Genomic DNA, 12,680 nt, shown 5'->3' on the forward strand with positions numbered 1-12,680 from the left:
TCAAAAAAAAAAAAAAAAAAAAAAGGATGGGATGCATGAGAGAACCCAGCATGGTCAGAGTGGCTTAAATCTGAGGAGCCGGGACCAGCAATTGGCATGATGGCTATGTTGCTGGACTCCCATGTAATCGGCCACAGTTCGAGTCCCGGACCCGGTGGCTTAAACTCACATTGGGTGCATGCATGTCCAAGATCCTGAGAGGAGAACGGAGGAGAAGGGATTGCGGTGTGGCCATCCCCTCCTGGGGAATGATTTCTCACTTTCTGTCTCTCTGTCTCTGTCTTTCTGGAGAGCGCATGCACCCTATAGCAAAAACCTCTCCCAGAAAAAGAAAAAAAAATCAGGAGCCAAAAATGTAAGCGGTATCCTGGAAGAGCCCACTGTCTGCCCAGGAAGACTCCCACGTGTGACACTTCCAGTGTGAGAAGAGCATGACAAGCGAGACTAGAGTGCTCAGGGAGAGCCAGTAGGCAGCTGGACCTGAGGGATTCTGGAAGACTTCTCAAAGGGGGGGTGGCCTTTAGTTTGGTTCTTAGAGATTTTTTTTTTAAGAATTATTTTTTTAATTAATTATTATTATTATTCTTTTTAACTTGACCAGAGAGATATAGAGAGAGATAGGAAAAGAGACAGCAAGTCAATGGGTTCAGGACTGAAATCACAGTTGGTCATTCATATGTGAGTCCAGCACCCCAGCCACCATGCCACCTTGCCAGCCTGTGGTTCTTAGAGATTCTTTCTGAGCAGAGTCAGTGAGAAGAGCATATGCCATGTACAGCAGTTGTTCATGAAGTGACCAGGTGCTCCTAGCCAAGGCACCAAACGAGGAAGTACAGTTCTTTTTGGAGGAAGTGGAAGTGGGTTGTCATGGCATGAAGAACGTATTTTGTTGAGAGATCAGATAGGTGGATTGAGGCCAGACTGAGAAGCACTGAGAATGCATGTGGGCAGTGGGGGCGTCATCAGGAAGGGAACGGTCATTCCGAGATCAGAGCAGATAGTGCGGGGTGCTGGGCTAGAGTGGGTGTTTTGACCTGGTGGCCTGACCCGATGGCAGGTAGAGTGAGGAGCAGTGGATGTAAGTAGGAGAGAGTTGAGGGGCAGATGAACAGGACCCTGGATCCAGTGAGGGGGCAGAGGCAGGAGCTGAAGGCAGCTTGGAGGCAGATAAGGAGCGAGTAGCATAAAATGACCAAGGAATCACAGACGAGTTCAAACCCCATCCCCACGTCTTACTTTCTGAGCCTCAGTGACCTCATCTGGTAAGCACATGGGATGCCTTGAGCCTTCCTTCCTGGACAGTTTGGGAGACCGGGAGAGGTGGTGAGCAGAAAGGGGCCTGGTGCCTAGCACATGCTTGGCAGTGTAACATGGCGGAGCCAGAACAGGAAGAGTCAGGGAAGCTGGGAGAGCAGTGGCCTCCTGGGAATGGCACGTGCACATGCAGCAGTTGGGAAGTTGGATTCCCCAGAGCCCATCTGTCATGTCAAATATATACCTTCTGAGGTAGACTCTTCCACAGTGGGGGAACCCCCGCCAACTCCCACTGACCAGTCCTCCCTCTCACAGACTCAGATGCCACCGCATCTTCAGATAACAGCGAGACAGAGGGGACGCCAAAGTTGTCGGACACACCAGCCCCCAAGAGGTGAGCAGAAGCCAGCATTCTTGTCTCTGGTGGTGGCAAGGGAGGGAACCTGGACCTTCTAGTTGCCTCTGACCCCCCTCCCCTGTCCTTTCTCCAGGAAGAGAAGCCCTCCGCTGGGGGGTGCCCCCTCCCCCTCCAGCCTCTCCCTGCCTCCTTCAACAGGGTTTCCCCTTCAGGCCTCCGGGGCCCCCTCCCCATACCTGAGCTCGGTGAGTTGGGGACAAGGGTGGGAAGTGGTGAAGATGCCTGGGAATAAGGTGGGCATCGTGTGGACAAAGGGACTAGGCCTCAGGGAGGCCAGCCCCTCTGGGACCTCTGTCTGGGTGTGGCCAGCAAGTGTCCCTTGGAGGGTGTGAGTCGGGCTGCCCATCTCTCTCTGGTGTAGGAATCGGGGACAGACATGACTGAGGAAAGCAGACCCCAGGACCAAGTCCTGCTGCTATCCCCTCCCTTCTGTTCTCAGGAGCCCTGGGAGCCACACTCATCACCATCTTTTTGTTTTTCCATTCTTTCTCCTGTTCACATTTCCTCCCTTCACCTCTCACCTGATCCACTCCATTTCCCATCTCCACCCCTACTCCCACCTGCAGCTGGCTTCCCCCCCTTACCCCCCATTCCCTTCTGACTACCTGGCCCTGCAGCTGCCCGAGCCCAGCCCCCTGAGGCCCAAGCGGGAGAAACGGCCCCGCCTGCCCCGGAAACTCAAGGTACCCTATTTGGGGACGTTAGGGAGGGGCCCACAGCAGGAGGACAGCCATCGAGGGAGGCTCAAGACAGGCTAGGGGCCTAAGAACTTCAAACATTGGGTGGGAACTGCCAGGAGTTCTGCCCAGGACCAGGCACTAAGGGGTGGGTCAGAGAAGTCCTGGTTCCCAGAGTGACTGTGTAGACAAATCAGGGGCAGAACCAGCCTGGGGGACTCAGAGTGAGGGTGCCTGGGGTCCTGTCCTTACCTGCTGCGGCGTGCCTGGGGCGAGGCACGTCTTCATGGACATGAGTGTTCTGTAGCAGCCCAGAGGGGCGGAATTATGGAATCTAGAACCTACTCAAGGCTGCCCCAGTTAAAGCCACGGAGCTCCCTCAGGTTTCTGGCCCTCTGGGTCTTCTAGAGTCTGCATCCCTAAAGAGACTAACTAAGCTAGATCTAAATCACGTGTTTGTGGAGCACCTGCTTTGGGCCAGGCACTGTTCTAGGTGCAGAATCAGAGGCAGAAACCCCTGCCCTCAGGAGACTGCCTTCTAGCCAGATAGGCAGGAAACAAACAGATACGTGTTTGTGGAGAGGATACATGCCAGTGGCGAAGAACCAAGACAGCTAAAGGGATCAGGGAGCATCAGAGTGGGGAGGGCTGATATTTGAGGTGGGGTGGTCTGGGCTGTTTGACCAGACTCGAGAGAATTGAGGGCAAGCCATGTGGCCCACCGGGCAGGCATCTCAGGGGGAGCACCTAGTACAAAGGGCGGGCCCGAGGACGAGTGTGCTTGGCTTCCTCAAGGGTCCGAGGAAGTCTAGTGTGGAGGGAGGAAAGCAAGAGGGAGCGTGGGCAGAGAGCCTGTTAGAGACCTCCGTAGCTGAGGGGTGAGGTGTGGGCCTTAGAGGTATTGGAAAGAGGCCCGTCGTCATGGTGGTGAGTGTTCTGTGGCAGCCCCAGAGGAAGGGCAGAATCATGGGATCCAGGATCAAATCAAGGCTGCCCCAGTTAAAAGCCATGTGAGCTTGAGCGGGTCTTTGTGACCCTCTGGATCTTCTTGATTCTGCATCTAGTGCTAGTACTGTAAATGAAACGGGCCGTTGGAGAAAGTTGAGCAGTGGGGCATCTGATCTAATTTACATTGCAGCAAAATTGCAGACACTGCTGTGGGAAAATCTAGTCAGGTGGAAGGGTGTGGGGTAGGATAGGCGGGGGAGGCCACTGCAGTAAAGCCAGAGGCTGTGAAGAGGGTAAAAAGTAGACCTCCCAGCAGTCCATTTCAGAGAATGCAGTGCAGGACTTCCTGTAAGAGACCGTGTGTGGGTTGCAGGACTAGGTGTGGGAATCAGGGTGGCCCCAGGGATTTTAGCCTGAGCATCTGAAAAAGTGAGTTGCGTTTTTGAGATGGGAGCCTGTGGGAAAGCAGGCTTTGGAGGGAAGATTAATTTGCTCTTAGACATGTGTAGACACTATCTGGAAGCAGCAGCTGGACCGCTGGATGCGTGTCTGGAAGTTGTCATCATGGGGGTGGATGCGCCTGTCTGGGTGAGGGTGTGGAGAAGAGGGGAGGGCTGAGCGCTGAGCCGCAGGAGAGATGAGGAGGAGCCAACTGAGGAAACAGGCCCAGGGCCCTCAGAATCCATCTGGAGTGGCGACTAGACTGGATAGCTCCTGAGGCTCTGGACCGGGAGCAAAATGGGTGGCCACAACCATGCTTGATGGCTAAAACCACGAGGGAACCCACTGTCTTCTGCAGGCTGGAACCGTGTGGGAGGCCACAGGGGAGGCCCACGTTCTGTTCCTGATCCAACCTAAGGGCAAAGTGTGAAGGCAGGTGCTTGTAACTACATGAACTCAGGAGCCTTGAGGCAGGAGCACAGTGTGCTCAAGGCCAGCCTGGGCAACATAGTAAGTGAGGCTCTGTCCCGAAGAGCCAGATGTGGTGGTACACACCTGTCGTCTCAGCTGCAAGGTAGAGGCTGGAGCATCACCACAAAACAAGACTGTCTTAAAAAAAATAATAATGGGAAGCCATGTTTGTGGCAATTAAAAGTACAGGTTCTCTGGGTCCAGCAGGTGCCGTGGAGGTTAAGCTGCTAGAATCCCCCATGGCCAGCTATATGATTCAAGTCCTGGACCCACAGCTTGAAAATCATGCCAGGCACACACATGTACATGCATGTGAATGGAGGAGACAGGATTGTGGCTGGCCATCCTCCCTGGGCATGATTTCTCACTTTGCCTTTTTCTCTGTCTCTGGCGAGTGCACATACTCTATGGCAAAAACTGGGGGTGGGGTGGGGGTGGGGGCAGGGGGGAGTGCCTTTTCTGGAATTCATGCCCCAACCCTGCCGTGTATTCTCTGTGTGACTTAATCTCTCAGGCCTGGACATTTGGGGTGATACACTGGCTGTTCCTTTGCTTTGCAGGGTTGGTGTCTGGTCTGTAGGGCAGGTTGGTGGAGAAAGCGAAGGTCAGCAGAGCCTGGAGCAGATGGGTGGCCATGTGGCCCAGCCTGGGCATGGGCAGTTTGAGGCTTTTGGGCTGGCGCTGTGTTCTGATGTAGAGTGATGTCAGGGGAGCTAAGTTCTGTACATGAAAGAGAGAAAATGTTGGCCAGGAAAGGGCCCAAGGCACTACATGAGGGAATGGCTCAGAGAAGAGAGAACATTCGAGTCCAGAGCTCGTCAGGCGGAGACAGTGCGCAGAGGCAGGGCTGTGGCAAGAGCGTGATCTGGGTTGGAGCAGGAGCAGTAGTTAATAACAACATTGAGGACCAGCAGATGATTACGCCTTTGGACTCCCATGTAGTCGACTGGTTTGAGACCTGGACCCAGTAGCTTAAACTCATGCTGAGCACTCCCACATGGGCGACCATGGTTTGAGTCCTGGACCTGGTGGTTTGCTTTCTCACTTTCCTGCTCTCTCTCTCCCTCTCTGTGTCTTTCTGGCCACAATAAAATAAATTAATGAATAAGCAAAATTAAATAAATAATTTTAAAAAAAGAATGAAAGAAAAATCACCCCGAAGTTGCTGGGTGACTTGGCATGAAGAGGTGGGAAGCAGCAGGTGTGGGGCAGCCGTGAGAGGAAGCAGGTCAGGGGAGGGTCTGGGCCTCAGTCTGACTTTCTCGGGTTTGCCTCCCAGACTTCTGCGCTAGCCCTGTGACCTTGGGCCTGTGCCACGCTGAGCCTCAGCCCCCTTCTCTGTTCAGTGGGGCTATTAGGGGTTGGAACACTCAACCCAGCGTCTGGTCTCTAGTAAGCCACAGGTAAACTGTGCTGCTCTTGGTCTTGCTGAGACCTCTGGGGAGTAGGATGGGGATCAAGGTGGCAGCCAGAGGAGGACAGTCCTCAGGCCGCTGTCCTCAGTCAGGCAAGCGTGTCTGCTCCTGCGTGCCCACATGCGGCCTGCTACTGGGGCCAAGGCTGCTTGTTCAGAACTGAGCCACTTGTCTCATCAGTCCTGGCAGGCTCCTGGACTCCGAGGCCTGACCCACTCTGCCCTCCCCTCATCTATCCCAGGACCAGAGGGAGACTAGGGGCTTCTTGAGAAGCAGAGGCAAGTGTGTTTAAGCAATCAGGAGGGCCCCTGTGAAGAACAGATGGGGTGTTTCCTGCCCTACCAACCCCACTCCAGGACCACACTGGATACTGCCCCAGAGTGGGGACCTGTGGGCCTACAATCTCCTTTCCTCCTCTAGCAGATGGTCTCTGCTCCCTCCCTCCTCCTGGGGTGGCCCTGAAGGTGGGAGGTCATTAATAGACATCCCCACACACAGAAGAGGGGTCAATTTGTGTGTCTAGGCAAAGCCCAAGGGCTGTGGCTGAGAGCAGAGAGCCCTCTGTGGGAGAATTTGTGAAGCGTTGGCAGGGGTGGGGCTGGAGGGTTGGGCAGAATGCCACTTCCTAGCCTCAGAGGACAAAGCAGGACTTGTGACAAATAGGACACTCCAGGTGGAGGGACAGCCTGTCATCAGGCACACCGCAGTGCCTGCCCCAGGGCCCTGGCGGGGAGGAATGACATGCCCAGGTCTGTGTTTTAGAGAGATCACTCTGGCTGCAGTGTGGAGGAGGAGCTCGATCTGGGAGAGGCTGAAGGCAGGGAGTCCAGTTAGGAGGCTGGTCCCGTAGCACAGGTGAGCTGAGAGGAGGGCCTGGCCTAGGCCAGTGGCTGCGGGGATCCCAAGGAGGGGCCTGTCCCAGATATAGAAACTTCTGGGGGGCAAAAAAGCAGTCCATGCTCCTGGCTCAGGCCGCCTGGTACCTTCCACTGAACCAGTGAGTCCACAGTAGGAGGGAGAGGAAGCCAGTGGTGGCCGTTGGTGCCTGGTGCCCGAGGCAGGCAGGTAGGCACTCCCGCTGACTCTGACCTGGGGCAGCACTGGTGCTTCCCTGGAGAGGCCAGGGCCCTGCCTTTCCCTCCCAGCTTCCTGTAAGACCCTCCCACCTGACCTCATCCGCCTTCATCACCACCCCTCACCCTCAGGCACTTGCTGGCTTGAGAGTCTGAAGAGACTGGGGTGGGCAGGCCCCCAGTGCTGCCATTGGCTGCTTGCTGTGTCCATTGCCCCTCCCTGTCCCCCAGGACTGCCTTAAGGGGGCAGTGCCCAGCCTCCCAGCAGTGCCCTTGCCTCCCTGACAAATCCTCCCTGTTTCTTCCCCTGCTGCAGATGTCGGTGGGACCCCCCGACTGCCCTGTGGGGGGGCCGCTGACCTTCCCTGGCCGGGGTCCTGGGGCCGGGGTCGGGGCAGCGCTGACCCCCCTGCCCCCTCCAAAGATGCCCCCCCACACGATCCTGAGCACCGTCCCTCGGCAGATGTTCAGCGATGCAGGCAGCGGGGATGATGCCCTGGATGGGGACGATGACCTGGTGATCGACATCCCGGAGTGACTGCCCACTGCCGGCTGCCAAGGCCCGCCCAGCACCCCACCCCACGCCAGCACACGTGAGCCCCAGCTTACTCAGAGAGGTTTATTGACGCCCAGTTGCCATGCTTCGGCCACTGCCACGATCAGAAAAGGCGTAAACATGCACGAATGTCCCCCAGGAAGATGGCAGGGGCCCTGCCCTTACAGGGGACAGTTATTTAAATGAGTGGCCCGGGGAGCATCTGCCACCTGTGGGAGGCAGAGACCCCGCGGTGGCCACCCCTTTAAGAGGGCAGCTGTACAGGGCTTGTGTTGTTGTTGTTCTTGTTTTTTAATGAAGATTCTGTATTAAAGGAGTGGCGCTTTTTCTTTTTTTGGTCCTTTTTGGAAACATTCTCCTCCTCAGAACCTCCCCTAATCCGACCTCCTCCCTGTGGAGGGAGGGGGCGGGGCAGCCTGGAGAGGCAGGAGAGGAGGCAGGGGCCTTGGGGCCGGCCTGGGGCTGGGGCTGCTCTGACAGCTCCGGCAGGTGTGCAGAGGTGGGAGTTTGCATATTTGCGTGGAATAGCAAGTCAGGCAGGAGGAAGTTTGCATATGTGAATATAGATCTCCACAGTCCTTCACGAGAAGACAGACCCACGGTCACGGAGACTCTCACAAAAATAAGACAGGTAGTGCGGGGTAGGGGCATCCCACCCCGTGTAAACGTGCAACACACTCGTGCGAAGGCTGGGTACTGGACCTGGCCGCAAGGGCCTGTGCTGGGCAGGTGCTGTCCACTCAGGCCGAGGGGAAAGCTCCGGCCGCTGGGGGCAGCTCGCTGGTCAGGGTGTGCCAGCGCTCCAGGGCTGTGTCCGGCTGCTGCAGACAGTCGCTCCAGTGCTTCCTGGCCTCTCCGCGGGCCCCTGGCCCCAGGGACACGCCACCTGGGGTGCGGGGATAGGCAGGCAGAATCAGGGCCTAGTGTCCTGCCACTCTGCCTGCACCTGGTACCACCCAGCCAGGCTTCCTCCTCACCAATGAAGTCGTTGGATTTGCCAATGTCGTAGTCCCACACTGTGACTTCCAGGGTCTTGGTGGCCAGACTGGAGAGCTCTATCTCATAGAAGAACTCCTGGGGACAAGGCAAGCCACAACTTCCGTGGAGCCCCACCCCGCCCTCAGCCCACCTGGCTTTCTAGTCCCTGTCCCATTTACCTCATTAAATTCTGGGTTTAGAGTCTTCTTCTTCACACAGGTTTTGTGCTTGGATTTCTTATCCACATCTGGTCTCAGGTACCTGGGGAAGAGGGTGGAGGGAACGGGGCCACACAGTTAGGGACGGGATGGGCCCCCAGGGAGTATGTGGCAGGGGTCAGGCTCCCTGGGGGAGGAGAGGGAAAACCTCAGAGCTAGCGCTCACGTCTTGACGTAGGGGTCAGAGTAGCCGTTGACGTCCATGGCGGCCAGGTGGGCACAGCGAACGATGCCCACCAGCAGCCCCCGGCGCCGAGAGCTGTAGCTGAGGCGCAGCAGGATGCGTCCACGCTCCTCCAGCAGCCCAGGCCCCTGCTCCGCCTGTTCGAGCTGCAGGGGACAACACGGGGGTCAGCCTGGGTCTTCTGCCGCCTCCCACCCAGGTACAGTCCCTGAGGGGTGCCTCACCTCCTTCAGATAACAGGAGATGCCCCTCAGCGCCGCTGACATGGAAGAGGGTGAAGCCAGCTGAGGGGGCAGAGAGAAGGTTCTGGAAACCTGGCTTCCCCAGGTTCCCCTCCCTCTGACCGCCTGCAGCCCTCACACAGACCGGGACCTGGCGCTCAAGGCAGATGTTAAAGTGCTTCTTCTGTGAAGGCTTCAGGCGGCGGAGGGGCACTCGGATCTCCCCAATAAACTCATTGTGGCTCAACTTGTCTTCATCACAGACAGAGATCCTGGAGAGGAACTACAGGGTCAGGGCCCCCTGGGGTACCTGAGCCCCACTCCCACAAAGGAGAAGGTGCTCAGACCAGTCCCAGCTCTGCTCAGACACTGTCCATGTCCTCTGCAAAGTGGACTGGGTTTGCCCTGCTCTCTGCCTCTCCCTTTCCAGCTGCCGAGGCTGTCCCCCATCCATCAGGAAGCCCTCATCTTGGCGACCACCCCCCTGACTGCGTCCACTCACGCCTGGGGGCACGATCTGGCTGAACACATCAGGGCACATTGGATGTGGCCACAGATGCAGCTGTTAGAGCTAGAAGGGCCTCGAGGCTCCTGGGGCATCTAGCCGAGGACCCTACCCCTCAGGCCCTCCTGTCCTTTATGCAGGGAGCAGGGAGCCGGGAGCCGGGAGCTGGCCTGGCAGAAGCATATGAGCCCAGACATTCGGAAATGGTTGCTTTTACTGCCATTTGTCCCCTCCCGCAGCCCCTGCACTGCTCCTGTGACCAACCATTCGTCCCCTCCCGCAGCCCCTGCACTGCTTCTGCCGTGACCAGCTGCTGCACTGAGCAGCCGCAGCACATGGGACTGTTCAGATCCATCCCTGCCTGCCACCTACTGGCTGTGCCCCCTCCTGGAATTCACAGAACTTCCCCAAGCCTTGATTCTCTGGAAATGGAGAGCACGGGTACACCTGAAGCTATCAGGGTGGCCCCGGGAACTGAAGGTGATCTCAGTCCGAGGACGGGCTGAGCACTAGTGGGCACTAACCTTAGGCCTCATTTTCTTGCCTCAGAAATTGGAGCCAGCCTTTCTGGTTTCTGCTTCTGGTCCCTCCAGTCTCCTCCCTTACCCAGCCCCAAGGTGACCTCTCAGACAGCCCTGATCGTGCCCTCCCTCATACAACCCATCTCCTGGCATCATGGAGCAAGTTCCCTGTCCCTGCAGAGTTTGCTCCCTAGAAAGTGTAGGGGAAATGCAAGGAGCAAAACCACCAGACAGATGCATAGTTGTGACCTCAGCCAAGACTCAGGTCTAGGAGCCGGGAGGACGCTTTCAGGAGGGGCAGAGCTTAGACTGAGCCCCAAGTAAGTGGATTGAGGCTAGCAGAGGGGAAGCCAAGAGTGCTTTGCAGATGGAAGAGACACAACAGACAAAGAAAGGTCGAGTTATAAAACTGACCAGTCGGGGGGCCAGCAGGTGGTATGGTGGTTAAGGGTGTTGGATTCCCACATGGCCAACCATGGTTCGAATCCTGGACCTGGTGGCTTGCTTTCTCTCCCTTTCTCTCTGTCTCTGTATAATCAAATGAATAATAATAACAGATGGAGTTCAATAAAAACAAAAAACTGACCAGTCAGAAGGAGGCAGTCCTGTGTCCCAGCAACAATAGGAGATCCTTTGGGGGCAGGAATGCCAGGGAAGTATTTTCCCTGCTGCTGAAGCGGATGGGGAGCCCGACTGTTAGTTTAGCATCAGAGGAAGAGGTTTAGTGGGACAAGGTAAAGGAACAACCTACAAAGGCTCCAGGGACAGCTGTCCCAAGAGGAGGTCCTGGGCTACGGTGACAGGGAGGACGAGCTCTCACCTGAGCACCTTGTGAGTGATGTCATCATCCGTGATGCCACTGTATGTCAGGTCCTCGTTCCACACGGGGTTCAGGGTGTTCCTCTGAGTCTTCGTTTTTAACTTATTGGCCTGGGGTGTGGGGACAACGCCTTCTGAATGCGTGTCCCCCTGACCCACAGAGGCTGAAGGCAGGTGCTGGGGACATCTAGGACAGACCCACAAGCTGGGTCAGGCTTTGGGAGAGAAGAGGCTATTACCTTGCAGGCTCCGGGCAGCAGGTGCAGCTTGACATAGGGGTCGGCTAGGCCATTGAAATCCATGGGCTTGAGGCCCTGGAGGAGGTAGGGGAGAGGGATGTGGGCTCCTGGTTCCTCTCAACCTCCCTCTGCAAAGCTGGACCCTTGAGGAATGGAGAGCCCAGGAGGAAGGTGTGGGGCGGGGGAAAGGAGTAGGAGTCCAGCCTGGAAGCTGAAGGAAAGATGGGAACCCAGCCCTCCATTCCGGGGTGGGAGCCAAGGAGTACCCACCTTGGCCCTGAGGATGCTACAGTGCAGCGTGCAGGAGGCCTGGTCATAGAGAAGGTCGAACTCCAGGGTGCCCAGGGCGGCTGGTGGAAATGGGAGAGGTGGCATGAGTCAGTGTGTCAAGTCGGTTGTGTGCTAGAGACAGCAGACGGGTGCTGGACGCGTGCCGCATCTCTGTCGGCTGCAGGTGTGTGTGAAGAGGCTGTAGCATGCGCGTGTGTGCGTCTGGGGCCCTGGTTCGGCCGCAACTGGGGCTGTGTGGGTGGTGGAGTGTCTCAGCAGAAATATTGAATATTGAGCCTTGCCGAAACTGTAATCCCCACGCGAACTGCCACCCCCACACGCACCCCCATGCATAACCAGCAGGACCCATCCCTTCCCCACAAGCCTAGAACTCCCTGTCAGCACCCCGGGCCCTTGGAGCCCCCAGACTCACTGGTATCGTCTGAGTCATAGCTGTCCACCTCAGCTCCATCCTCGGGCGTGGTGGCCCCAAGGAGTGCCACTGGGGGGGCCAGAGCCAGAGGGGCCAGATGAGCCGGGGCCTCTCCACAGCCCCCACCGCCCCCTTCGGGTCCAGGTCCCCGGCGGGGAAAGTAGTCAGAGATCTGGCGGATGGGCCGGATGGGTCCAGGGCACACGTTGATGGCCATGTGCTCCTGGATGTTGACAGTCATGCGGTCGCCCCTGCGGCCCCTCATGCAGCACCCTGGCGGGGGAGGAGGAGCGCGGGAGCCTGAGCCCCGGGCCAACCCCTCCTACCTACTGTCTGTTGGCCGATGGCCAGGAGTCAACCTCCTTTGTCCTGGGGCCCTCAATAGCCCCTTTCCTGGGTGTCCAGGGTGAGGGCGCCCATGCCAGCTGGCAGGCAGGCAGGAGGCCGGGCCCTCCAGACCCCAAGCCTGGCTCCCCAGAGGCTGGGCTGCCAGCCACTGCCCGCACTGGGCAGGTTGAGGGCGCCTATAGTTTGTCCCTTTGTCATCTTCCCAGCTCCTTCCTCTTGTTCTGGGCTCCTATCTGCCCCTCAGCCCTGCTACCCACAGGCAGCCACACAGGGCCCCGCCTCTGTTTCCCTGAAGCTCTGACCATTCTCTGCACCAGGCGCTGGTCTGGTTAGGGTGTCACCCATCAGACTCCAGACTCCCACTTCCCACTGTCTATTCAACCCCAGTTTCTGCCTGTCTTGCTGAGCCTAGTCCCCGCCTCCCACCCGCAGCCCAAGGTGGAGACCCCAGCCTCAGATGCCTCCTGAGCTTGTCTCCCAGGAGAGCCAGAAATGCAGCCGCAGGAGAGCTAAACACCCCCGTAGCACACAGGCTACCGCGCTCACCCGCACCCTCACCCTCACGCCCCAGCTGGCCCAGCCCCCTGCACCTGTGTCCGTGCCTCCAACAGGTGCCCAGGCACTGGGGGGACGGCGGGTGCAGGCCGGGCGGTGACGGCGGGGGGGTCCCGGGGGGGGCCGCGGGGAGGGG

At 57.7% G+C, this 12,680-nt stretch overlaps 2 protein-coding genes across 7 annotated transcripts in view; one reads left to right on the forward strand and one right to left on the reverse strand.

The window, feature by feature from the left end:
* INO80E (INO80 complex subunit E) overlaps window positions 1-7,580 on the forward strand; it is a 13,032-nt gene extending 5,452 nt beyond the window's left edge. Inside the window, exons 4-8 of one of the 6 annotated variants that reach the window (XM_014587709.2) lie at window positions 1,570-1,648; window positions 1,746-1,857; window positions 2,239-2,355; window positions 6,387-6,479; window positions 7,161-7,221. In XM_014587709.2, coding sequence (XP_014443195.1) covers window positions 1,570-1,648; window positions 1,746-1,857; window positions 2,239-2,355; window positions 6,387-6,458 — 380 coding nt within the window. In that variant the 3' untranslated portion in view covers window positions 6,459-6,479; window positions 7,161-7,221. Of the gene's footprint in view, window positions 1-1,569; window positions 1,649-1,745; window positions 1,858-2,238; window positions 2,356-5,804; window positions 6,480-7,013 lie in introns of those variants that run through there. The other 5 variants (XM_014587710.2, XM_006148201.3, XM_027771734.1 and 2 more) reach the window with 5 other exon arrangements.
* A 134-nt stretch (window positions 7,581-7,714) lies between these two features.
* DOC2A (double C2 domain alpha) lies at window positions 7,715-12,657 on the reverse strand. The gene is made up of 11 exons (XM_006148200.2): window positions 12,580-12,657; window positions 11,642-11,914; window positions 11,209-11,288; window positions 10,939-11,013; window positions 10,701-10,810; window positions 9,000-9,126; window positions 8,858-8,917; window positions 8,616-8,779; window positions 8,411-8,492; window positions 8,231-8,327; window positions 7,715-8,139 (listed from the first exon to the last, which is right to left on the reverse strand). Exons 2-11 carry the CDS (start codon window positions 11,904-11,906, stop codon window positions 7,994-7,996), a joined length of 1,206 nt encoding a protein of 401 aa, XP_006148262.1. The 5' UTR covers window positions 11,907-11,914; window positions 12,580-12,657; the 3' UTR covers window positions 7,715-7,993.
* Between the last annotated feature and the right edge of the window lie 23 nt (window positions 12,658-12,680).

The sequence above is a fragment of the Tupaia chinensis genome, unplaced genomic scaffold (genome assembly GCF_000334495.1).
Source record: "Tupaia chinensis unplaced genomic scaffold, TupChi_1.0 Scaffold000231_1, whole genome shotgun sequence".
Lineage (NCBI taxonomy): Eukaryota > Metazoa > Chordata > Mammalia > Scandentia > Tupaiidae > Tupaia > Tupaia belangeri.